General features: G+C 55.4%; 1 protein-coding gene and 1 long non-coding RNA gene across 2 annotated transcripts; both read right to left on the reverse strand.

The window, feature by feature from the left end:
- Window positions 1-359: 359 nt before the first annotated feature.
- FOSL2 (FOS like 2, AP-1 transcription factor subunit) lies at window positions 360-23,503 on the reverse strand. Its single transcript, XM_037066662.1, has 4 exons — window positions 22,530-23,503; window positions 12,151-12,402; window positions 7,246-7,353; window positions 360-4,914 (listed from the first exon to the last, which is right to left on the reverse strand). Exons 1-4 carry the CDS (start codon window positions 22,629-22,631, stop codon window positions 4,417-4,419), a joined length of 960 nt encoding a protein of 319 aa, XP_036922557.1. The 5' UTR covers window positions 22,632-23,503; the 3' UTR covers window positions 360-4,416.
- Window positions 10,356-12,139, reverse strand: LOC119001316 (uncharacterized). Its single transcript, XR_005069541.1, has 2 exons — window positions 11,116-12,139; window positions 10,356-11,058 (listed from the first exon to the last, which is right to left on the reverse strand). It is a non-coding gene; the product is annotated as an uncharacterized LOC119001316 (long non-coding RNA).
- Window positions 23,504-24,989: the final 1,486 nt, after the last annotated feature.

Below are 24,989 nucleotides of genomic sequence, written 5' to 3' on the forward strand. Positions count from 1 at the left end.
GCCTGGAGAGGCCTATTTAGAAGCCTTTCCCCTGGGACCATTTCACCAATATTTTTAAAAAATAAAAATAAAAATAAAAATAAAAATAAAAAAGAAAGAAGATGCTCAGGAAGGTAGCAATTCAATTCCCCATCGGGCTGTAGGAATCCAAGTTGTTGGCCTCTGGGATCTGACAGCAGACTTCACTCCACGGCATCGACTGGTCTCAGACACGGACACACACAGCTCATCACTTTCCACTGTCTACCGAAACACTTGTATATACATCTCCCACTGCAGAAAGGACCCCCGATACCTACTCTTTGTACAAAGATGACTATTTTCTTCTTTGACATCAAGTAACCACAAACTAAAATAACTAGAATAAACTTTTTAATCATACAGAGAAAATAAGTTTTCAGGAACAGGACAGGATCTTTTGTTTTCTCTTACAATGCAGACTTCTTAGGGACCCCCATCCCTGGAGGGTGGGGGGATGACAGTCCATCTTTAAAGACAGAACCTTTTTACACAGTTTATACAGCACAACTCACAAATCATTTTAGGAACAAAAAAGCATCATTAGCCTAAATTTTTTTAAAAAATAAGGAAGAAAAGAGAGGGAGAGAGGAACTGAGTAACTTTAATGCTATCTGTTTCTATTCAGGGTTGGTACAACACAAGGATGTAAACATTTAAAATAAATAATAAAATAAACATCAATTTCTTCTCCCCCTCCCTTTCCCAGACCCCTCTCAAAATTGGACCCAGCCCCTCCTGAACTGGAAAATTAAAACCCTTTGTTGATGTTTGGCCAAAACACTAGAAGCATGAGAAGATGTCAAATTAGTGGTGGGATGACTGGGTTTCCTTTTTAAGAGCTGCAGGAGGACACGGGCACACCTGGAAATGTACACGCGCACATACACACACACACACCCCAACCTGTCAATAAATAGTGAGATGCTGGCTTTTAAGATGAATGCCAAAGACTCAACAAGCAGAAAGTAGCAAGACCCCTTTACTTACATTTTTAAAAGACAGTTACACGCACCACATGTCCTGTTGGTCCACAAATTCTACAAGGACTCAGATGACCCCCACCCCCGACCATCGGAGGAGGGCAAAGGAGTACATCACGGGGTAGAGAGAAAAGAAGAAACCTGGAGGTGGAAGGATATTGTAGGGGGTGGCTCTTTGAGATCCAACCTCAGACAGAGGACAATCTTGCCTTGGATTTTTGCAGACAGACCTTCTCACCTCCAAGTTTTTGTTTATCCGTGTTTGGGGGACCTTTAATAAGGGATGCCCTCATCCCTTACTCTCATCCTAAAGAGGGTATATATAAAAGTGCCTAACACAGTGCCTGGCACATAGTAGGTGCTTATTTTTTCCTTCTTAAAGGGGCCACATAGATATCTATCTGATCAGGAAGGAAATCAACCTGAAAGCTACATGGTGAGATAGGAGGAGCACTGTTGGTCCATCCAGGACAGTGTAGAGGAGTCCCAATAGGTATGGAGTTGAGCCCGCCTTATACTTGGAGCCAAGTGGGAGCAGAGAGGAAACACCTCCCCCAGGGCCCGAGGAAGGGAAGCAGCAGCCTCTGGTGGCGCTCGGCTTTGATACGCCTGTGCGGCTGGCCACAGTGGACACACCTGGCCTTTCACACAGGCAGAACAATTTCTTTCTGAAAACCTCCCCAGCGAGTTCTCTGCTCAGAGCTGGCTCCAGCAATTTCCTAAGTTCCACCTGGGACCCCCTCTCTTTCCTGTGTTGGCAGCTGTCCTCCTCCACCCGGCCAGGAAGAGGTCTGTCCCAGAGAGGCCAGCCAGGAGGCCGAGACTGCATTCCACACTAGCTTGTCAAGGAGTGCCTGCCCTATGCTGTCCCAGAGCTGCCCGCAGCCCAGCTGGAGTCCACCCCAGCTGCCTCACGGCTGGGGACACAGGGGAAGCACAGCGGTTCCCAGCCAAGTGCAAAGCTGCCCCCCCCCCCCCAGCAGCTGTTCCCTTAGCTGGAACCATGGAGAGAGAAGCAGCAGGCCTGGTGTGCAGTGACTCTAGAGCAAGGGGTGGCGGGTGTGCACACGAACTTGGAGAACAAGCCAGAGGAAGTAACTAAGGACATGCTCTTGACTTAGGTGTACCAGTCGGCCTTCCCCAAATAACCTCCTACTGCTTCCTAGGACAGAGCCAGAGGGTCCCAAATGGGAACGTGGCTGGGAACCCCCTAGAGGCCTCTGAGGGGGCTGGGGTGTTTTCTTCGGCTGGTCTCAAAGCCAACACAGCCTGTGCCCTGCCATGGGATCGGTGCCATGCAAACTAGGGCACAAAGGGACTTTCAGAAATGAAACACCAGGAAGCAGCTTCACTTAAGATACATACATACATATATATATATATATATGCATGCAAGTAGTTCCCACTTGGCAGCAAACACCGCCCGAGACGATTAAGCTCTTTGGAGCTGAGCACCCCAGTTTTCTTTGCCCATCTCTGGCTGCTCCTGGCTGACTTCTGCCTCTTGGATTAACCTGAAGCCAGAAACCCAACTGCCCATTCTTATCAGGAACACCTCTCCCAGAACCGCTGGAAAACCAGGAGGGCAGCAACACAGCTGAGGAATGTAGAAAATGACATTTAAAAAGCACTTTTGGACAAAATCCCTTTTTTTCTTTAAATTGCCTCTCCTTCCACACATCACTTCCAGTTGTAGCAGCTGTGTGCTTTAAACACAGGCTGTTGCCCTCTGTGTGCGTAGTGCATGGCACGGAGCCAATGGGCATTGATCAGGGACCAGTGCAGAGGCCTAGGTGTGCAGAAGCTCTCTCCCTTAGCCCCCACTGGGTTTGACTTAAATAAGAGCTACAGAGTTTTCAATTATCCTACAACAGTCTCCAGAGCTGAATCCCAACAGCAAGGTCTCCCTCAGAGCGCTCGTCCAGCACAGGCCAACTCTGGGGTATGGGGTGGGGGGCGCTCACAGGGCTGACAGGCCCGGTCTGCACTGAGCTCTGCTGAGTTCTGCTCTTAGGGCCCAGGAGGAGCCCTTCCCCACCCTCCACCTGTGGGAAGGGGGCAGCTGGAAGCATCACATCTCAGCTCCCACTTCAGCAGCCCCAGAAATGGTGCATAAACAGCGAGCCGTAGCAACAGCTCCGGGCAGGCTGTGGGGCCCACAGAGCACACTGGGCTGAGGAGGTTGGGGAGTATAAAGGGAAAGCACTCGATCCACCAGTTGGCAACGGGCAGCCAGGAAAGGGCAAGCCAGGTACCAGGGTGGTGGGGGGTGAACCCCACTCCACGGGCCTCCCTCCTCCCTCCCCTGCCTTCCCATCCACAGCAAAGGTGCCTTAGAAGTTTGGGGAGGGGCCATCTGGCAGCAACTTGGGGAGGGTCCAGGCCCACGCTCATTAAATCTCTGTGGGTGGCGTCACCCTGACAGCCAGGGTGGGGGCGGGCGGAGCCGGAGGGGACGTGGAGTGCTGTGTGGCTCTTAAGGGAGGGACACCTCCCTGGTCTGGAGAGAAGGGTCCGGGGCAGAATGGCGAGGCAGTAATTACAGGAGCCGTCCTGCTCAAGACTCCAGTGAAGGGAAGCCGGCTCGAACACCGTGTGGCTTGTTGGCACTATTCCTGGCCTGTTAATTAGGTGTTTGGCAAACGCAACCTGTGCCCTGGCTGTCTCACTCACACCCCATCTTCTGGCCAAGCTGCTCCTCCAAGAGCTGTCTCCAGGGATGGGGAGGAAAGGTCCTGCCTCTGCACCTCCCAGCGATGGTGTGTCTCCTGGACAGCTCCTGCCGGGAGCCCCGCCAGTGCTTCTGGAGGTGGGGTGGAGCAGGAGGTGCCAGGAGAGGGAAGGTTCTGTATTGCACGTTGACTGTCCCCTCCTGGACAAGTCAGCCCTGGCAAAGGGGCCACCGGCCGGCTGCCCCATCTCCAGAAACGGAGTTTCCATGTTCAGACCACCCAGATGAAATGTCATGGCAAATTTCATAAAAACCAAGAGGAAGTGAAATTGACACTGGGGGATGGAAAGGGCAGTTGGAGAGAAGGTGAAGTCAAAGGCACCGCACATGCTCGCCGGGGCAGGGAAGGACGCCGCCACTCTGGAGGCGTTTCATGACAGAAGAACAGGAACGGTCTGCACCGGCTTCGGGCTCTTCAGAAGCCAGGGATGCCCGAGTCCACTACACTAGGTTCTCCAAGGCTTTCAAGAAACAGGATTTGCTCTGCAAGATGAATAAGGGAGGAGATTTCACAACTTCCAAGAGATCACCCCAGCGCTCCAGTGCTTCACTGCCGAATCCCACCAAGGTCCCCCTGAGCCAGCAGCTCTCCGGCAGAATCCCCTCGTGCCCTCGCAGCCCTGGAGCTCTCCAAGTGCCGGTCCCCGGGGAGGAGGCGGTGACGAGGAGCCCCCGACAGCTGGGCTACAGAGCCAGCAGCGTCGGGGAGTTCAAGGAGTCTGACGACTGGTCCCCACTGCTGCTGCTCCTGCGATGAGCCTTGGAGCAGGACTCGGAGGGCGATGCTGGCGACTCCTGCTCCAGGACGCTGGGGTAGGTGAAGACGAGGTTTGAGGTGCCCGGAGTGATGGCAGGCGTGGAGGTCACCACGATGGGGGTGTGCAGGGGCTCCTCCCCATAGAAGCTCCCTGCGATGCTGATGGGCTTGATGACAGAGCGCTGGGCCTTGTCCAGCCCCGCCGATGAGGGCGAGGGGCTGTCCTCTTCCAGGGGCTCCTGTTTCACCACCACGGCGCCCACACCACCACCCCCACTGCGCAGGGGCGATCGGCGCTCCTCAGGGCTGATCTTGCACACAGGCCCGTGGGCCACCAGCATGAACTCCAGCTTCTCCTTCTCCTTCTGCAGCTCGGCAATCTCCTTCTGCAGGCCTGACTTTTCCTCCTCCAGTTCCTCCGTCTCCTGTGGGAGAAAGAGAGGCATGTAACGGACAGAAACCCACCAGGAACCCACTTGGAGGGAGGGGTGGGGTAGTTCAAACCCGGCAAGGAAGGGAAACCCAGCGCTGTCTTCAGAGGACCAATGGTGAAAGTGGCCAGTTCACGCCCGGCCACAGACCCCACTGGTTGTGAGTCACCTCCAGATTCCTTTGACATACGAAGCTCCAGACTGAGAAAGGAGCAGGGTGGCCGGGAGGAAAGATGAAGTGACCACTGTGGCTGCCATGGCCGAGCGCTTACTTCGTGCCAGGCACCGTGGTAAGCACTTCCTAGGCCTTATCTCAGCCAACCCTCTGGCAGTGTTTTGGAATGGGTATTATCACCACCCGTTTTGCAGACAAGGACACAGGTTCAGAGAAGTGTAGTAATTCGCCCGAAGTCACAGAGCCAACAGGTGGGTAGCCAGCTGACCTCAGATCTCAGTGACCCGACTCCAGGGCCTGTTTGTGGATGCACCGAACTCCGAGCTGCGTGGCAGCCAAGACTACCCGGACACGCGAGCCCACGGCGCTGCCTGGCTTGTAGGAAGCGTTCAGCCAGCCCTGGTCGGAGCATCACAGACCCTCTTCCCTTTTGCACTCTGATTTCGGCAGCATGTGTTTTGGGACTCAGCGAGCCCTGCACAGCGTTCAGCTCAGCCCCTGGGCTCAACAGCTGAGGAGCCCGGCGGCCTGAGCAAGCCTGTGCAGACGGCAGGCCCAAGGCACAGACCTCATTGTGTGGCTCCGGCTTTCACACAAAGCCAGAGAAGCAGCACGTGCACGTGGCGGAGGGGCACTCACGGAAGGAGAGAAGGTGTGTGTCACCAGCCTCCTCCCTCCCACTTTTCCCCTAAAGCAGGTATGAGCCACTGCGGGGTCAGAGCTTCACTACGTGGAGTGCAGCATATTCCGGGGTGAAAAAAAGTTTCCATCCATCTCAAGGGTCTGATGAGCGTCATGAGCTTATGAGAGGTTTCCTGTGGAGGATGTGGCTCAGGGGCCTGTGGGGCTGGGCTGGGGGTGGGGAGGGGGGAGTAGGGTGTGAGGCTTTGTGGGGAGGGAGGGGAGGAAAGGCGAGGGGCCGCAGAGGGCAGGCTATTCTGGGACTGGTGGGAAGGAGCGCCCAGGGCAGACCCAGAGGGCCTGGCTCCTCGAAAGGCTGACAGTGAAGAGGACTCTCCTAGGGGAGTCCCCCTGTGGAGTGCTGACCATGAATGGACCCGCCTCACCCAGCAGCAGAGAACCCCCAGTCTCCCCACAACCATCTTTAACAAACACCCCCACGGGGCATTAGTACGGGCAGCGCAGAATTCACGCCTGCGAGACCCAAGCACAAGGGCTCCGGGCTGGACAAAAGGAAACTGAGGCCTGAAACAGTGCCTGAGAGGGTTAAATAGTGATGGGATGTGCCGGGTAGTTTGTGATTTCAAAAGGCTCACGCTGGCTGCTCACTGTAAGGACCACCGACACGGTCTCCCTCGCCACCTCCTTTGAAGACACGCTTCCCAGGAGAGCCAGTCCTAGCTCTGGGCTTCCTCTGCTCATCGCACAGCCCGTCCTGAAGAGCTGGGCTCTGGAGGGAGTCACGTGGTGGTCAGCTCAAACCCTCGGGCAGAGGCATGGGCCCCCAGGTGGAGGCAATTAGGCAGCAGGGGAGAGTGACTCACAAGAGCAGAATGAGGTACCAAGGCCACAGCTTCAGGCTCACAGGAGAGGCAGAGAATCCCGCCCAAGAAGGCTCTGAGAAAACCCCAAGAGAGTACCTGTGGGCTGACATGGGAGCCATTCGCCATGAGCCCCAGAGGGCATCAGCTCCCCGGAAGAGATAAAGAGCCCAGAGAGCAGGTCCTCCCATTGGGTCCTCCCGGTCCCAATCAGGTCCCTGAAGCTAGGCCGGGCCACTCATGCTGGTGGTAGGCAGCGGGGTGGCTGGAAGCCTGGAAAGCAGCCCTGGAGGGGCAGGTCTCGGCCTGCCTCAGCTGCCGGGCCCAGCATGGCCAGCACTGCCTGCCACCCCTCTCCCAGGGCCCCAGTGGGTCTGGGATCAGGGCAGCTCAGGCACTGAGTAAAAAGGGCACTGGGCCCCATGAAGTGGTCCAGTTCAGGGCACAGGCTGGTGCTCAAGGCCAGCTCCCTCCATCCCCTCTTGCCTTTAATCAGGCCAGTACTGCCCCACGTGCACAAGGGAAGGCGCGTGTATCTCCACTGCCTCAGCTGTAGGCCACCAGTGGGCGAGGAGAAGGCAGACGGAGCCCTGGGGCTCTCGCTTGGGCCCACCCAGAAGCGCCCCCACCCCACGCAGAGCTCCTCACCGCCTGCAGCTTCTCCGTCAGCTCCCGACGTCGGTTGCGGCACTTGGCCGCAGCCAGCTTGTTCCTTTCCCTCCGGATTCGACGCTTCTCCTCCTCTTCAGGGGAGAGCTAGAGGCCAGGGCAGAGGATCGTGAGAAGGTTCAGTAAATGCTTCGCCAGCTTTCTATGTTTTCAACTGCATTTAAAGTAGGACAGGAAGCCCTTCTGGGACTGGGGAGGGGAGGGAGGAAGGCAAGAGGAACGTGGCCAGGCTCAGAGGTCCCTGCACTCGCAGCTCGCTGCTGTCTGCCCACCTGGGCGGACACCTGCAGCTGATCCCACTGGTGCCTGCAGGGAGAACAGGTCAGCAATGGGTGAGGGACGCAGCAGCCCAGGCATCATGGCTTCGGCATTCGTCATGTCAGCCTTGAGTCCCCCCGTGCCAGCCAGGCCAGGCCTGGCCCCACCCTCTAAAGCAGCTTCTTCCAAACCTGGACTAATGACTCCTCCTCATCACTCGGCCTGCTGGGCAAGCTCATTATCCCCATTTGGCTAAGTAGCTGGGCCCAGAGGAAGAACCACCCGGGGTGGGGGAGGGGGTGTTCTGTTGCCAGAGGGAGGGTCAAGGATGCCACCCAACTCCCCACTTCCTCTGCCAGCCCTGCAGTGCCAGCTGCTCATGGTTCAAGCCGAGGACCTGGCAGGGTCCTGGCACAGTGCTAGGCTGGGCAGGAGGGGGAAGAGCCCTGGGGCACGTTAACTGCGCTGCCCACAGCATCTGCTCATTCAGCAAACTAGCACCTTCTACGTGCCAGGCACAGGTTGCAGGATTCGAGATTTATCAGAGAACTGAATGAACAAAAATCCCCTGCGGACCTTACAATCCAGCTTCTCACAACGAGGCTAGTTAGGGGCCTGTGACTCATGCCACAGGGCAAGAACTCGGCCCCACTAGGCCATGCTGATGCCCAGTTTACATAGTCCTTCCAGGGCTGTGACCCAGTGCCCCTTGCAGGCAGAGGTGACACAGGAGTTGGCTGTGGGTCATGGCAGAGAGCAATTCAAAAGGAAAAGCCACCCCATTCAGCTACCAGACACCAATGGCACAGCCATGTGCCAAGTGCAGTAATGGGGGCTTGGAAGATTCTAAGGGGAATAAGAACTGGGTCCTACACTCTAGGGGTGCTGGGCATAAAGCCAAAGCCACTCTTGGAGGCAACCAGAGAAGCTGTCTCACTAAGGGATGATCCTGGCCACCCTGTGAGGAGGGAGCCACTCCCCTAGCAGAGCCCATGTCAGCGTCCCTGGGACTGTCACTGTGGTGTCCTGAACAGCAAAGCATGGCACAGCCTCAGAAAGAACAAGCTCATCCCTGTCTACACTGAGGTTGCCCCTCAGCCCCACGGCCAGAGCCCTGTATCCACAACCCGCGACCCCTACTGTGAAATGTGTCAGCTGGCCACCGACCGCTCAGACACAAAGTCTCTCCAAGGCCACCTGAAGTGCAAACAAGCTCACCCACCTTCCTGGCTTTCGGGTCCTACCCCAGGAGTCAAGGTGCAGGGCCCAGAGGGAGGCGGGAAGCCCAGCAGGCTGGGGAGACCCCCCCAGTCCCCTGGGAGTCAGGTCCCTGCCCCCCAGGGCTCAGTGGGATCGTGCACCTCCCCCTCTGTGTCAGTCCCAGGGACCACCTTCACTTCCTGGATGCCCTGACCAGGCTCCCTCACCTCCACTGCCCCCGCCTTGCCGAGATGAAGAACCAGGCCCAGCTCCTCTCTCTCACCAGCCTCTCTCTCATCGTCATTCTCACACCCTGCAGCGGCCTCCAGCTGGGATGCACCGAGCAGTCCAACAGGTGACATCCCTGTGTGTCCTCAGGCCCCTTCCAAAGACCTGACCCCACAGTCCAGTCCTGGCTCCACTCTCCTCCTCAAGTCCCAACTCTGTACCAGCCTCTGGGACCCTGTGCTCCCCCTGGAGAGCCAGAGGCTCCACGTTCTCTCTTCTGAGAGCTGTCAGGCCGGCATTTCTGTGTGGCCCCGAACAAACCACCAAACCTCCTAGGCTCAGGTTTCCCGTTCATAAAATGGGACCGACGGGACCTGCCCTGCCTTCTGCAAAGTGTGGCAATCAAGTGAGGTGCAGTGTGACAGCCCTCTGTAAACTTGAAAGTGCCAGTGAATAAGGATACAAGTCAGAGGTCTCCTCTCTGGTGCTTTTTCTGAGTCCTGACAGAGCCCGAGTGGACTGGAGACCCAGAGTCCACAGACCGGGACACCCTGTGCTGTGCAGGGCTCATCTGCCTGGCTGAGGTCATGAGGCCACTTGGCAGAGGCCCTGAGTACTTGCTGCTCCTAAACCTGAGCCCCACAGAGTTACCAAGAAGGTCTGAAGGCCCTACTGCTGTCTTGGGTACAAGCCTCCCCAGCAGGCCCAGCCAGCCCCTCACTCCCACCAATGGAAGGCTGGCCACGGTCCACTCTGGCCTCCCTGTCCCCTTGGCTGCCTCTGCACTGGTTCTGGCCTCCCGGTTGGCCCAGAAGGCCCGAGTCTATCTGGTGAGGTCTGGGGAACTTTATGGGAGCTGTCGGCATAGGAAGTGTTCAGGGGTGGTGACATCAACACGGTTAGAGCCTGAATGTGTCAGCACCACGGTATACCCACCCACAAGCCACACACACCCTCCCCTCCCTGCCACAGGCCTCAGAGGGAGGCTTGGGGCAGGCCCTGGAGGAGGGCAGTGAGGCACCCGGCTGGCTCCTGGTGCAGGCCCCTCCCCCTGGGCGCAGGTCAGGAAGGCAGAAGTAAGCTTCAGGGAAAAGACTCTAGGGCTAGGAACCAAAGGGCCCACTGAGGGTGCTCCCCTACTGCCCAGGCTTCCTCCAAGCTGCCGGATGACGGTCTGAACTCTTAATTGACAATGACGCAAAGTAAAATGCTCCTGGCTCTCTCTCCCCATCTCAAAAAAGGAAGGAAATTTTCCAGACAGATTGTCTTCGGGCACGCCTAAATGGTGCAGCGGGAAAACCATAGGGCTGGAGGTCAAAGGAGGTGGATTCCGGCCCTGGCTCTGCTGCTAACTCACTGTGTGACCCTCGCCAGGGCCCTGCCTGGGCCTCAGTTTCCTCATCTGTAAAATGGGCGCAAAGAGATTTTTTTTTTTTTTAAAGCTGATCTCTAAAATCCCTTCCAGATATACACTTCTGAATTTGGTGTGAGCAAGGCCCAGAAAGGAATGAAGAGGATTCAGCACATCTTGCTTTGCTACCCTCCTAGCCCCAAAGTGATCCCCCTCCCCAAGCCTGGCGGTCCCCCGGCATCTGCTTACACATGAGGGAGAATCCTGCTTGTGAGAGACACTTTGGGCACAGGGCTCCCTGAAAGAAGCACATTTATGAAGGACATTAAGGTCACTGCTGCTGGGACAGTTACTACCGCAGTCACGGAAAGCCACAGCGGGGGAGTACGGGCCGCTTGCCCCAGCAGCAGAAGCCCAAGAACAACTGCAACGAGCTGTATCCATCACAGCATTGGTTACACACAGCTCCCCGTGTCGCCCTGCATGGGCCCTGCGGTCAGCAGAGCAAACCGCCATGCGGTGGGGATGAGGCCCAGCTCTGTCCTCAGTTCCTTGGAGAGCGATCCTTGTCATTCTAAGTATCCTGGGGAGGACTGGCCCTGGACCCCCCTGGGGCCCACGCATACAGGCCCTTGTACTGGGAGCTGCAGAGCTGAGGCTCCCAGAGTGGAGGGACTCTAATGCTGTGGCTGAGGCTCTCCAGGTTAACACTTCATTTGAAAAATGGACTCCACCGCTAAAGCATCTTCCCTTCCCTGGGCTCACCAGGGCAGGGCGCTGTAGGAAGAACACCACACAGGGGGTCCATGGACCTGGGCTCTGGTCTAGACTCCTCTCATTGCTGAATGGCCCCAGGCGGTGTGTCTGGGCTTTGCTTGTGTCCTCTGGGAAGGGGAACAGGTGGGGGCACTCTGACAGCCCCTTCCTTCCTTTCTAGAATTACACACGATGCCGAGGGCTCTGTCTGGGGTCAGCGGGCCTGACCCTGCCTCAGCTCACTGTCAGTGCAGACGGTGGGCCTTCCGAGCGCTGGGTGGGTACTGCCCCCGGAGTACAAGCCCCACCGTCTTCTGGTGTCCCTCTCACCAGACTGACTCCTCCCAGTGGAGCCCCTTGAGGAAAACAAGGCTGACGACAGACCTCCCACCCTTACCCCCGGTCAGTGAAAGCCCTGAGCAGCCTCCAAGGACCCCAGTCACGGCACTTTTGGAACGCACATTCCAGGCAGATGGGGGGGCCCTCCTGGAGCTGGAGGCCTGGGGCACGAGGCAGAACGTAGAATGCTGTGGGCAGTGCCGGCCTAGAGTGTGACCCTTTGCCTACTAGGTGGCTGGTCTGCCCCAGATACTGGAAGACAGTTGAGGGTTTATAAGCTCCTGGCCAAGGTTTGCTGGCTGCTTATCCAGTGGCCACCCTGCCGAGGGTCAGAGAAGGACGCTGCTGTAGGTGGGTCCTAACGGTCCTTCCTGCCTGCTGACCCCTCACCACTTACACTGTGCTTTCCCACAGCTGATCACATTCGAGTGGCAACACGCCCTGGCTGGCAGGGACCACACCCCCCAGTCTGCAGCTGAGGAAACTGAGGCTCAGAGACTCCAAAGGACACGGTGAGATGACAGAGCCGGACCTGACCCTCAGGTCTCCGGCTGTACCTCCAACGATGACAGTCACATGCTCCTGGCCCCCAGTTCCCTCCTCTTCCCAGTGACCCCAGACCACCATCGACCCTGCTCCCCACCAGTCTGCAGAACACACTGTGTCACGAACCCCTAAAAGCCACCGACGTGGCTTTTTTACGCTGATCTAAGTTGTTGTTCATGCTTAATCTATGCTGATCAAGCCGTTACCTGCTCATCTCTCCTCCTGCGACCCACAGTGGTGCCAATGGTCTTGATCACGCCGGGTCTAGGGAGGGCCATGTGCCCGGGGACGGAGGCCAGGCCTGGCAGGGGGCTGTAGGGGTGCGAGCGCGTGTATGGGTTGGACATGGAGGTGATCACCGTGGGCTGCACCATCCACTGCAGGTCCTGGCTGGTCGTGATGGCGTTGATGGTGGGGATGAAGGCACTGCCTGAACCAGGCATATCTACCCGGAATTTCTGAAAGGAGGAGGAAAATTGGATTGAGCCAAGAAATACTGGGTAGAACAGGATAAGCAGAGACAGGAGGCAAAACCCAGCAGAAAGTAGGGTCAGTGCTTGGGAGACCAAGGTCAGGACACTGGTGGTCTTCCCCAGACAAATCCTGCACCCCCAAGAATCAGGGGAATCTTAACTACTTCTGGGGCCCTGTGTCAGGCTGGCTTCGTGCATGAAGGCCTGGGGGCTCCATCCCTAGGTGGCTCAGTGAGAACATGATCCTATCCGAAGTGACTTCCAGGCCAGATGTGGTCCCTAGCCACTCACACTCAGCAGGGCCACTCTGCAGCCCCCCAGGCCAGCTGTGTCCACACCTGCAGGAGGGCAGGCCTCCCGCCTGAGCCCCCAAGTCACCTGGGGTACACAGACCAGCTCAGGACCCCTCGAGGAAACCCTCACACCAACGGCTTTGGAGCAACAGAGATCATTGGGAAGTTTAGGGTGCCTGCTTTTGTTACTTTTCAAACAGGATCAGAATGGGGCTGTGACCCAATCACGGTGAGATCAGGTCCAGGAAAAGGTGTCCTCCAGCCCACAAGACTGAAAGGTGGTAGCATTTGCTGCCAGACGTCCCCTTGCTGCCCTTGACCTCCTCCTCGCCCTTTACCCTGATCTTGTTTGGGACGGACATGCTGTGTTTCTACCCATCTACACTATCCATCTGTGTCCACAGAGGCGTCCATGGGAAACAGTGCTGCTAGCTCAGAGTTTTCCCTCTCCCTCCTCGTCTGTGCCCAGACCACGGCGCAGGAAGCATCCTATTTCAAAGGTAAGGTGATGACAGAGCACAAAAGCTACACTGGGCCACGCTCCTCAGCAGCTGGACTGCACCGTTCTTTGGGGAAGCTACCAGAAAGTGAGAGGAGGAGGGAGGAAGGAAGGACCCCCCACGCCTTACAGCTTTCGGGGGAAAGCTCCCCGAATGAAGCTCTGAGGCTGAGAAGGTTCCTGTTCCCACAGAGTCTGCAAATCCTCTTCCCTCATCTGGTGGGTCCCTAATCTGGGGGGTAAAATAAAGGCAACAATAATAACTAACACGTACTGAGTATTCAGTAAATGGCAGGACATGGTAGTGCTTTACCTGGATTACTCACTCGTTCTCCCCCTCGGATAAGAACTACCATTATCTCACTCTAGAGGCAGGAATTTGGGTGTAAAGAAACTAACTTCTCCCAGGCCACACCATTCAGAAGCAGCAGGGTCAGGATTCAAACCCAGACTGGCCCGACACAGGCCCGCGCTCTCACACATGGCGGTGAACAAGCTTCTGGAGCATTACTTCCCCTTTCCCCAGAATCCTGCCCCCGGTGCCCTCGGATGGGGCATCAGCCGTCACAGCCAAGGGGCCCCGAAGACCTGCCCTCTCACCCAGGAGGCCCCACAGGCCGGTGTGACCCCAGATGAAATCCCGCCATCGTGCGCATGGACACTACAGCAACCCCCCATTCTGGCCAATCACACCAACGCAGATTAGAAGTATTGGCAGCAGTGGCAGTGTCCTTGCCCCTGGTGATGACACCTAGGTCCCTGCGGTACAAGCGAAGTGAAGCTTAGAGTCTCGCAGGATCTGAGGGAACTGAGACCCTTTCTCGCTCACTCCTCCCCCAGCTGCCCAACCTAGTCTGGGGTGGGGGGGCGCAGAATGCAGCTGCCTCACCTCCCAGAAGGCCTCGGGGCCCCATGCCAAGAGCATTCAGTGAAGAGAGTGACCCAGCCCAAGGGATTCTGGGATTCCATGAGGAAAGGTGCCTGGTGCAAGGGATTCTGGGACCCCATGAGGAATGCCACCCAGTGCAAGGGATTCTGGGAATTACTACCTTGTACAGTACATTCCTGGATTCTGTGATGCTACCAGTGCAATGAATTCTGGGATTCCTTGAAGATAGCTGCCCAGTGCAAGGGATTGTGTCGCCTCAGAAAGCACAGACAACTGGGCTTTTTATCAGGAACTGACTGAAAAGAAGGTGTATAAGGGTGTGTGTGTGTGTGTGTGTGTGTGTGTGTGAGAAGGATCCTACTGGGAAATGATCTTCAACGAGGAAAACAGACAACGAGGGCTAGGCTTCACAGAGGCAGAGTCCTGAGAACATGGGCAGAAGCACTAAGGCGCAGACAGCTGTTTGGTTGCTGGGTGGGGATCTGGGTGGGGGTGGGGAGGGGGTGGGGAGGGGCTGGCAGGGAGTTAGCGCTGCACTTAGAGTCAGGAGGCCTGCATTCGAGGCCTCGGCAGGTCACTGAGGACTCAGTTTCCCGGCCTGTAAATGGGAACACCAACACCAAGCTCACCACACTGTCCTGAGGATTAAATTAGTAGCTACCTGTAATCACAGGCTATTAAAAAAGCACACTAGTGGTTCTCAACCCTGGCTGCACATTAGCATAGTCTGAGGAGCTTTTTAAAAACACCAGTGCTGGAGCCAGCCTCCCCATTAGAGTGCTAAAATAACTGGTTTGGGGTGCGGTTCTGATAAGGTATTTAAAAAAAAAAAAAGAGCCACCCCAGGAGATTTCTAATGCGCAGCTGGGGTTGAGCAATGCTGCCCCAAACAAATGGAAGGCGGCACCGCCACCACCGCCGCGGCCGTCCCGTCATTAGGCACCATCGTCGCGTCTGTGCCCTCTGCACAAGGTGGCTGCAGGCAGCACCCAACTTCCCACTCCTGGGAGCACCCAACGCCTCTACTCCACTTCCCTCCCCAAGTCAGGCTCTGGTTCTGAAGAACACCTGAGCACCCAGCGCAGTGGTTTAATGGCACCCTTCACCCCCGTCGGCTTCCCTTGCAGCAGGAGAGCACCCAAGAAATTCACTCCTCATTCTGCCCAACAAATGAGCTCCTGTTTCAGTCCAGGGAAAGCAAGCCAAAAATCTGAAGCAAAGCCTGGGCACTGAGATCCCCTGGGAGTGAGTGGGTGACTCTCAGCCCTTCACGGGGACCCCAGTCCCCTCTCCCCGGGGACGGCAGGCTGCAGGAGTGCTCCCCGGCCAGCAGCCAGATTCCTTGCAGCAACGGCTTGGTCTAGACAAAACAAGACAGCAATAAAAGTGAGACAGCAGGTAATGACTGCCTCTAAGTGTGTGTACAACTTGTTTGAGAGGGAGGTAAAGCCATCTGGATAACACCTGGGCTCCGCAAGGCAAACAATGGCCCATCCCCAGAGGGGACTGGGGCTCTGATCAAGAGGCCTTTGTCTCCAAGGACAGCCTGAGACACTCACATAAATTTAAGTGAAGGCATTATTCAGAGAGCGACATCAGGGTAAGAGAGGTGAGGCTGGGAGTTTGTGGTCCCAGAAATCAGCCTGGCAGTCCTCTGTGCCAACAGACCCAAGACTCAGTCAAATGTCACGCTGGGGACAAATCATGGCCCTCTGTGAACAGGTCGGCACTGAGCAGAAGCTAAGACAAGGCTTCCCAGCTCAGCACCAGGTGTGTGCTGGGAGTGCAGGGCAGGGGGGCAACCCAGGACCTTTCCTGACTCTGCTGGGGCTCTCCAGCACCCCCTGGAAGCTGCATTTCTAGGGACAGGACGAAAGCTGCTGGGTGGCTGGGTGACATTCCCACCTGGCAAAGCCTCCAAACGCTGCCGATTTCTGGGTGGGCAAGAATGCCCATAAAAGGACAAACTGGCCCCCTAGAGGAGAGTGTGGCAAACTTTCGCTGTAAAAGGCCAGATAGTAAATATTTTAGGCTTTGTGGGCTATGCCATCTCTGTCGCCACTATTCCAGCCTGCCATTGTAGCGTGAAGGCAGCCACAGACAACATGTAAACAAAGAGGCAGGCCTGGGTTCCATTAAACCTTATTTATTTAAAAAAAAAAAAAAAAGAGTGGGCCATTGTTTGGTGACTCCTATTCTGGAGGATCATTTTCATCTCCATTGCTCAGGTTTGGGGAAAAAGAACAAAGAGAGGAAACATGGAAGCCAAAAATCAGACCTGAGGTATTCCTCTAACCCGAGAGGCTGCAGCGGGGAGGGGGCTCTCACTCATCACCTTGAACCTCCACTTGAACCTGACGCTCAAGTCTGAACCCTTACAGGCCTTGTTGTGGGTCTCTGGGCAGCAGAACCTCCTCTGCTCTGTCGCACCCTGTATTTAAGGGCGCCACGGGCTGCTCAGCAAGTAGGCGTGTCCTCCTCCCACTGCCTGTGAGAGGCAGCCTGTAAGAGAACACAGGGCCCCTGGGCCACCCAACTTTGTCAGGTAGGAGAGGGCTCTGCAGCCCAGCAGCTGCTGATCTGGGAAAATGCCCTTTCTAAACTTTACACAAGGGCTCTGGATTCAGAGATGAGGGTGCTAACCACGGCCTTCCCAGAAGGGCCTCAGAACTAGGGTTCGGGCACCCATTGCCTGTAGACATGCAGAGGGCGGGCCTTAGCCCAGGGACTCCTGAGCGGGGCAGAAATGAGATGGAAGTGGGGTTGGTGTTCTTGGCCTATCCCCTTGGCCAGATGTCTCCCCATCAGACTGATTCTAGAATGAGCCCCCAAGCACGCAAGCAATGAACCCCACAAACGCCACTGACATCCCCACAGACAGGCGGATACGAGTGTGCATGCCTGGGCGGGGACTGGGTTCTTTCTCTTTAGAACCCCCCCTCCCCCTTTTTTAAGATTCCCAGCACAGGAAAAGGAAAACTCCAACATCCCAGAAGTCTGGTTCAGGGGAAGAGGAAAGGGTAAGTGCAAATGTTCCCTCATATAATACCCCAGAATTTCCTGGTGAGGCCCAGTTTGACTCAAATGTTCTATATTTTTACTGAACTCGGGAAGTTCTCCAAAGTCTTCTATGTGGGATTCAACCACTCTTCGCAGACTCAGCCCTGAACATCACTTTGACCTTCCATTCCTATCTGAGGACAGCCGCTGCGTCACATGGAAATGGTCACTAATAACTGACGGCTTCCCCAAACTTGACAGTACAAAAACACTGTCTCAGGTAACCCGCCTCCTTCCAACTTCCTCTTTTTTCCCAGTTCACCTGAAAGAACAAGTCTATCCTTTCTTTACCTGTGGGCCAGGATGGAGAAAATCAGGGAAGGAGAGAGAAAGGAGAAGAAAGCAGCTGATACAGAGTCACTCCCTCAGAGTCCAACTTCTTTCCTCCCAGATCCACTCTGGCCAGAAACCCCAGTCCAGAACACCGGGGGTCCCCTCCACGCCTCCATGGGCCCCGTCCATGTCCATCCCCACCCCCATCCTCAGAAGCCCCTTCACTCAGTGGGAAGGGCACGCTCTCTCCCCTACAACCACAGCAGGGTGAGTGCAGCCAGGTCACTGCCACGCGACAGGCGAGACAGTGCTGGCCAAGAAAACTCCCGTGCGCCCTCTCCAGCCCAGTGGGTCGAAGAGGGCTAGAGTTACTAACTGGGTTTTGGAACAGATATCCCTGCCTCGATCAGGGCTGCTGCCATCATTTCAAAATGGTGTGGCCACCAAAAGATACTACTGTATGCAACATGAATGAGACATACCCACTAAATAATGATGCCATTTTTCTTTCTTTCAACAAACAGACCAGAAAGTTAGCTTCCTGAATTCTCAAAACCAGTATTTTGTATTCCTGTTTAACAGAGAGAGAAAAACCCCCTAAGATATAGACGACAGAGGTGCCTGCTTTGGTGAGCCCTGTCCCGGCGACTGCCTTCCCTGCCACTGAGACCAACAGGACTCTCGATCCCACTCTGCCTTGGACCCAGCAGGGATGTCCAGATCAGACGTGGCTCCTTCTGGGTCGAATCTCTTGATAATTTCCAAATATCAAATTTACCCTCGAAGGACAAGGATTTGTTAGCAGGAAGGATTTTCTAAAGAATTTGCCAAAGGCAATTCCAAAAGAGGGGTGTTGTAAAACCTCTCTGAATCTGACTAACCCCCTCAGCACTCAAACGAGTATTTAGTCTCAGCAATTACGAATCGAGTATTTAGTCTCAGCAATTATGAATTGGCAACAGTGATTTGAATGCGTAAGTTCTAGTGTGTTTGTATTAAGATAGAAGAGGGGGGGGAGAAACAAACAAAAAATGAGGCTCCTAACTCTACACTCACCTTGAAGAATAAGACAGGCAGAAGTCAAGCCATGGAACCCATGCAGGGGTTTGGAGAAGAAAGCCCGATGGCCACAAACACAATACATGACTGCTGTTTCACCCCATTCACTCTGATGAAAAAGTGGCGCTGACTTCCACCATCAAGAATCAGCGAAACAGCCCTGGCTGGTGTAGCTCAGTGGATTGAGCACGGACCTGCAAACCACACGATCGCGGTTCGAATCCCAGTCAGGGCACATGCCTGGGTTGCAGGCCAGTTCCCAGCAGGGGACACACAAGAGGCAACCATACTTTGATATTTCTCTCCTTCCCTTCCTCTCTAAAGATAAATAAATAAAATATTTAAAAAAATCAGCGGAACAGACAAATTCCTTCTGTTTGATCCTTACCTACGATGTCTGTTAAATCAAGGCAAAAAAAAAAAAAAAAACCAACAAAAACCGGTACCAGACCCTTGATATATACCTCCCGCCTTCCCGCCATTTCTGAAGAGACCACGCCCACCAAACCAATTCCCAGTCTCCCGGAACAAAAACACACCAAGCCTTCGGAATTTGAAGACCTCGGCCGGCAGCCTGTTGAACAGACAGACATCAAACATGGGAAAGGGGGAAAAGCACGCCTCTTCAACCAGGGTTTATTTAGAACAGGGGTGTCCAACCTTTTGGCATCTCTGGGCCACAGTAGACAAAGAGTTGTTTTGGTCCACACACCAAACAAGCTAAACACTCATGCAAACAAGAGAAATCTCATAATGTTTTAAGTAAATTTATGATTTTGTGTTGGGCCGTGTTCACAGCCGTCCTGGGCCACAAGCAGACCGTGGGCTGCAGGTTGCACACCCCAATTTAGAACAAAAGAAAAACATTTTTTTTAATTGCATCTCAAAGTCAAGAAGTTCCGAGTTAACCGCTGTTAAATATATGCCATTTATTTGTCCTGAACTCAAAAGAAAAAAATCCTAAGAATTCCAAAAACTCACCAAGTTAAATCTTTGAAGCTGGAAAAATACATTCCCCAGATGGTTCTTCTACAAATGTCCCGTAGGGGGCACTAGAGAGGTATGATTAGGGCTGACTTGGGAATCACAGTCATTTCTGGTAAAAGTTCTTTGATGGGAGGAATGTCCCAGCCTGGTACAGTTGGCAAAAGTTCACTCCGGGAAATTCTGTGTGTGCGTCTGTCTTTGGGAAGGGTGTCTGCTAAGGAACAGGGGAGGTCTGCTAGTCCTTGATTCCAGAAAAGAACTGTCCCCCTTGATTTATTTTCACAAGTTACCTAAGGAACAGATACATGGCAGCCTTGGAAAAGTTCTGGGCCTTGTTTTTGTTTTGTTTCTTTCATTAAAAGGGGGCCCAGCTGATGAAAACAAGTTATGAAATGACCTGTGTTTGTGTAACTGGCTGGATTGCGTAATGCCCAGGCCCTGAAACCGTAATAGTCAAGCAGCCAGGCAGGGCCTATATCTGGGAGGTGTTTTCCTAAGAAAGCCAGGAGAGGCAGAAAACAACACAAAGAAAAAGCCAGGAGGGGAGGTACGTGCGATGATTACTGACAAAACAAAATCACCAATGACCAACCTCTGAGATTCAAACTATAACTGGAACAGGAAATATTTCTCATGCTTCGAGTTCCTGCCCTATACAAGAGCAGAGGTTTTAACAAAAAGTTATCTCTCACCTCCCCTACCCCCACCCACCAAGTCACTGGACCTCATGACCATGTTAAGATCAAGCTTTATGAAGCTTGAGAGGAAAGTTCTGGGTTGAATAAACAGCAACAAACATCAGGAACAGCAGACCCCCCCAAACAAAGAGATCAGGAACAAACAATACTCGCTTGCCCAAGGAAAAACCAGAGGGTTTACAGTGACTGATCCACTGAGACGTCAGAGAGGAGGAAGGCCCACCTCAAACACCAGCAGTCTTCCCAACAAGGAGGCTGAGAGAAATAAAGTGATGATAGGTTTTATCTAATATGGAACAAAGTTACCTTGAGATTGGGTGGGGTCATAGCACAGACCTGTTAAGTAACAAAAGCCTCTCAGAGAGTCAGTCCTTCGGACCGCAGAACAGCTTTGCTCCAAGGCAGACAGATGAAGGGAACCCCCCCCCACCCCCCCGGAGTGGAGGGGCTGAGAAACCTGTCTGAAGTGGCATCACCTTGCCAATCCGTCCAGTGTGAAGGGCACCTCACTCAAGCTGCTGGGCCAAGGGGCAGGCGTATATTCAAGAACCCCATGCACTAGTTATTTGTAATTGCAAAATCCTCATGTGTTACAGCATGCTAGGAATTAGCCAACAGCTGCTTTTTGCTTCGGTAATGAGGCCCCATTACACTCTGCTGGACTGAGTCCTCTTCCTTCTTCCTAGCACTGGTTTCCTGTCTGATTTTCTTCCAAAACAGGGAATTGCCTCCGCTCACATCCTGGGCTCAAAGCCCCAGTGACACAGATTATTCAGTCGGGACGCCGATGTCCGGTCCGACTTCCCATCCAGGCCCCAGGGTCTGAGCAAAGCCAGGTGGCAAGACTGTCATATTCCAATGATGACTGCCACAGAAACGGCAGCCAAAGCATAAACGAGAAATCAAAAGATCCCTTCCTGATTCAGGAGGGAGAGGGACATTTGGGCGTTTGTTGAATTGGAGAGGGGAGGGATGGGTATATAAGTGACTCCAACCCCCTGCCTAATGATGTTTGGATTCCATACAAACCACCAACAGGGCTGAAAAGCAAGTAATATCAAACACTTTCATGACAGGATTTTCAACTCATCACCGTCCTGCTCATCACTGAGGGTGCACTGACTGCACACCGCCTCCCCCCACCCACACACACTAGGCTCTCTACCCAGAGTGCTTAGGGGGATATTCGGGAAGATGACTGGGGACTCACCAGCCATGGGGAATCACTGTGGTCCCAAAGAGAACTATAGGGTCTCAGATCCCAAGGAGAACTGTTTCCATTTTATTCTCTGGCAAGGTCCATCTGTCCCTGGAAGCTCACCCCAGCCCCTCTTGGCTGGCTGGCTGGCTGGGTTCTAGAAGCTAAGGCCACTGCCTTCCCAGAGGCAACTCTTGCTGCAGCCAAACTGGCTAGAGACTCCGCACATCCTGCCCCGCGGGGTTTCAGGTCGTGGCTGCCTCGTTCTGCCAGCTGTCTCACAAGTCTGGGGACACGGGGTGGGGGGCTGCTGCAGGCACCCCATCAGCATCGTTCTGGTGTTCATAGACACACATCACACACAATCCCTCCAGTGCAAACCAGTCTGGCTGCTTTAGAAACAAGTTGTTTTTCTGCTTCTAAACCATCCAGGAGCCTACACGAGGTCTCTCCCCTCCGCTCCCACTCCGCCCCCGACACTGCTCTCTGTAGGCGTCCTTGCCCCAGGTACCTCCAGACCCTCAAGGCGCCTCTTCTGAGGGCAGGACAGGCTCCTGCCGTGACCCTAACAGGAGATGGACGGGCGCGGGGCACACTGGCGCCACGGGGAGCCAATCAAAGCCGACCTCCTCCTTTCTGACCTTCGCACCTGATTCCCAGAGCCGGAACCCTCGCCCTCACTCCGGATTACTGTACTCGAAGAAGGCAACCATGTTTCCGAGTCCCCAACGTCTTTCAAAAATTAAGATTGGTGGAGAAAGAGAGAGGGTTTTCCCGTGGGAATAGGGTCTCTGGATGTGTGGAGGACGGTGCAAACATTTTTTTTTTCTGGTCCACCAAGGAAAGAGAGGGAAAGGGGCAAAGGATTCCTGGGAGAGGAGGCAACAGGCTCGGTGCTCAAGTAGCGTGTCTGGATAAGATGTAGTGTGAAAGGAAGCGTTTGTTGGCTTTCCAGCCCACTTCTCGCTCCAATAGTAAAACCAGAAAAGTGATGGGGATGGGCAGGATAAGACGAAAATCCAGAACTTACAGTGGCCCGTGGAATTTTCTCGCCAAGCCAAGAAAGGGAAAAGAAAGCAAAAGAGGCAGTGACAGCGAGTGGAGGGCAGAGGGGGGTCCACCCGCGCCCCCAGGTGCTCCCGGGGCCCTCACCTACCTGCTGGCCGCCACCGCCGCTGGAGTAGGATTCGGCGTGCGCAGGAGAGCCGCTGCTGCCCCGGGACGAGGTGTCAAAGTTCCCGGGATAATCCTGGTACATGATCCGCGGTGGGGGCCCGAGAGGAAACAGGGTGTTTTTCTTTCCCCGCCCTCGCCGCGGCAGCGCACCGGCTGCTGCGCGCTCGCTCTGTGCGGGCCGGGCCTGGGCTCTGGGCTCTGCTCCCGGCTTCTCCCCAACGGCGGCGGGCGCGACAACACACGGGAGCAGTGCCCCGTGAACGCCGGGCGCTGCGCTTCTTTCCTGCTCTACGAGCGCCGCGGGACCGGTCGTCCACCCAGTCCCTCCCTCTAAAAAGTCGGAGCGTCCCTCGGTCCCTCCCCTGCGCGCTCCCTCCCGCCCCCGCGCGCAGCCGGAGCCCAGCCGGGACAGCCGGCTCAATCAAAAATTGGAAATTAAAAAAGAATGGGAGCCCGGCAAATCACGCCTGCCACGTCTGCGGGTCCCCGATTTCGGGCAAGGCAAAGAAAAAAAGGCTAGAAGAAAGGCTGCCCACTTGGAGAAACTTCTATTTCCTCCTTTTAGAAAAGGAGCTGAAAATAAACTTCCTGTGGCCGGCGCGCCGCCGGAGTTTCGGAGCGGCTCGGACACTTGACTGGGAGGAGAAGGCAGCCTGCGCCTGTCCCGCAGCCCGTGGGGTCGCGCAGAGAGGGCTGCAGCCCCGTTCCCTGTGCCGCGGCTCCGGCGCCCGGACCTGCACCCCTCGCCCCGCGCCCTCTCCCGGACCGGCCCGCCTCGCGGGTCCGCGTCTCTCTCTCCCTCTCCGCGCTGAGCGCCGCTCTTTGGCTCGCTGGTTCGCTGGTTCGCTGGTTCGCTCTGAGCCCTCGCGCTGTGCCTGAGATGAGTCACTACAATGGCACGAGTTCAACTCCACAGTCTTTATTCTCCTGCTCGGTATCATGTGGATTCTCTCACGTCAACCCGAGACTCCACCTTGAAGGGAGGAGCGCGCGGGGAGGCGGCCCGGGAGGAGGAGGAGGAGGAGGAAGAAGAGGCGCGGGAGGGGGCGGGCGTACCACTCCACTCCCCTCCCGGGCTCAGGGCCGCGCTGACGCCAGCATCACACCCCGTGCGAGGAAAGGAAGGTGGTGGCGGGGGTGGGAGCGGCCGGCCGGCGCGGTTTGGGGGAGCCGAGGCAGCCCTCGTCCGCCCCCGCCCACCCCCCGGGCCCAGCGCCCTTGGTCTGTTCCATTGGCGCACGATGCCAAAGATGGTCATTTGCGTTAGAGGACGCGAGTGCGGGTTCCCTGGCTTTCGGGTGACGTGGAGGGAGAGGGATTCCCTCGCCGGCTCCCATGCACGCCTCAAGCCCCCTTCCGCCCTACCCCGGGAAGGGGCGCGGCCCCTACGAGTGGCCGCGCGGGCCTCGGCGCAGTGTTTTAGAGAATAATCAGTCCTGAAGGGCGAGACGGTCAGTTCAGTGCGGCGCCACCACGGGGCGGAGAGCCGGGCGCAGAGAGGGCGCGGCTGCGTGGTCGTTGGCGCCCTACGCGGCGCCGCCCGGGGCAGCGAGCGCCCTGGGCGCACAGAGTATCTGCGCCGCCCTGCGGCCGAGCCTTGGGGTGGGGAGGTGCGGCGCCGCCGGGCGGAGCTGGGCTGCCTATTTTTCCCTCGGTGACTAGTTATCCCCTGCTTCCCCCAACACCTCGGCACCACCACCCCCAATCTTTTTTTCTTTTTTCGGCCCTACAATTAATTTCTAAAGAGTAGCCTCAAAGACGAAATTTACTAGCCAAGACATTCGGGCCGCCCTGTATCCCGAGCAGTTAGGATACATCTAATGGGAGCAATCGGTCATTATTAGCAAACTCCAGACCGGGGGAAAAAAAAAAACACAGCGACGGAGGGAAGCCCCGGGGAGGGTGTGGCCCAACATTGTCTTCAGCTGTTTTGCAGCGAAGTTCAAGGGGCAAGTAGTTCGAACTAGGTCTTCCTGCCTCGCTGAGTCGGGCGTGGCGAGGTAGGGGGTAAAAAGACCTTGGAGCACCCATGCCATTCTGTGCCATTTATGAGCTGTGAGACTTTAGGGGAGCCTCTTAATCTCTCTGGGCCTCAGTTTCTCCCTCTAAAGTGAAGGGATTGGGCCAGGTAACCTTTTAAGGTCCGTGTCAGCTCTGGAACTTAAATCTATTTGCAGAAGTGATCCGGGGAAGCGCCGTAGTAGAGTCGAGGGAAGTGGGCTCTGGTCCAGGCTCTTGCCTTACTCTCAGTTTACCCAGCTCGTAAGTAGCGCCATATGTATCCGGATGGGATCCTCGTGAGGACCAAAAGGGAAGATTCGTAAAGACTGTGATACCTTGTGCAACATAACACATCACAGTTCCGGTCCTCAGTTTCCTTATCTGTAAAGTGGGGGTGTTGCTAGGAAAGAAAAATAGAGCCGGGAACTCGAAGCTTTCC

This window comes from Sturnira hondurensis, unplaced genomic scaffold (assembly GCF_014824575.4).
Source record: "Sturnira hondurensis isolate 20B ecotype Veracruz unplaced genomic scaffold, ASM1482457v3 Scaffold0016663, whole genome shotgun sequence".
In the NCBI taxonomy this organism is placed as follows: Eukaryota; Metazoa; Chordata; class Mammalia; order Chiroptera; family Phyllostomidae; genus Sturnira; species Sturnira hondurensis.

Coding starts and splice junctions, on each gene's coding strand:
- FOSL2 (XM_037066662.1), bottom strand. CDS start 22,631: ATGTACCAGGATTATCCCGGGAACTTTGACACCTCGTCCCGGGGCAGC. Junction 12,403..22,529: donor GCGGCGGTGGCGGCCAGCAG/GTAGGTGAGGGC, acceptor TCCTCCTTTCAG/AAATTCCGGGTAGATATGCC. Junction 4,915..7,245: donor TGACGGAGAAGCTGCAGGCG/GTGAGGAGCTCT, acceptor TTTCTCCCACAG/GAGACGGAGGAACTGGAGGA.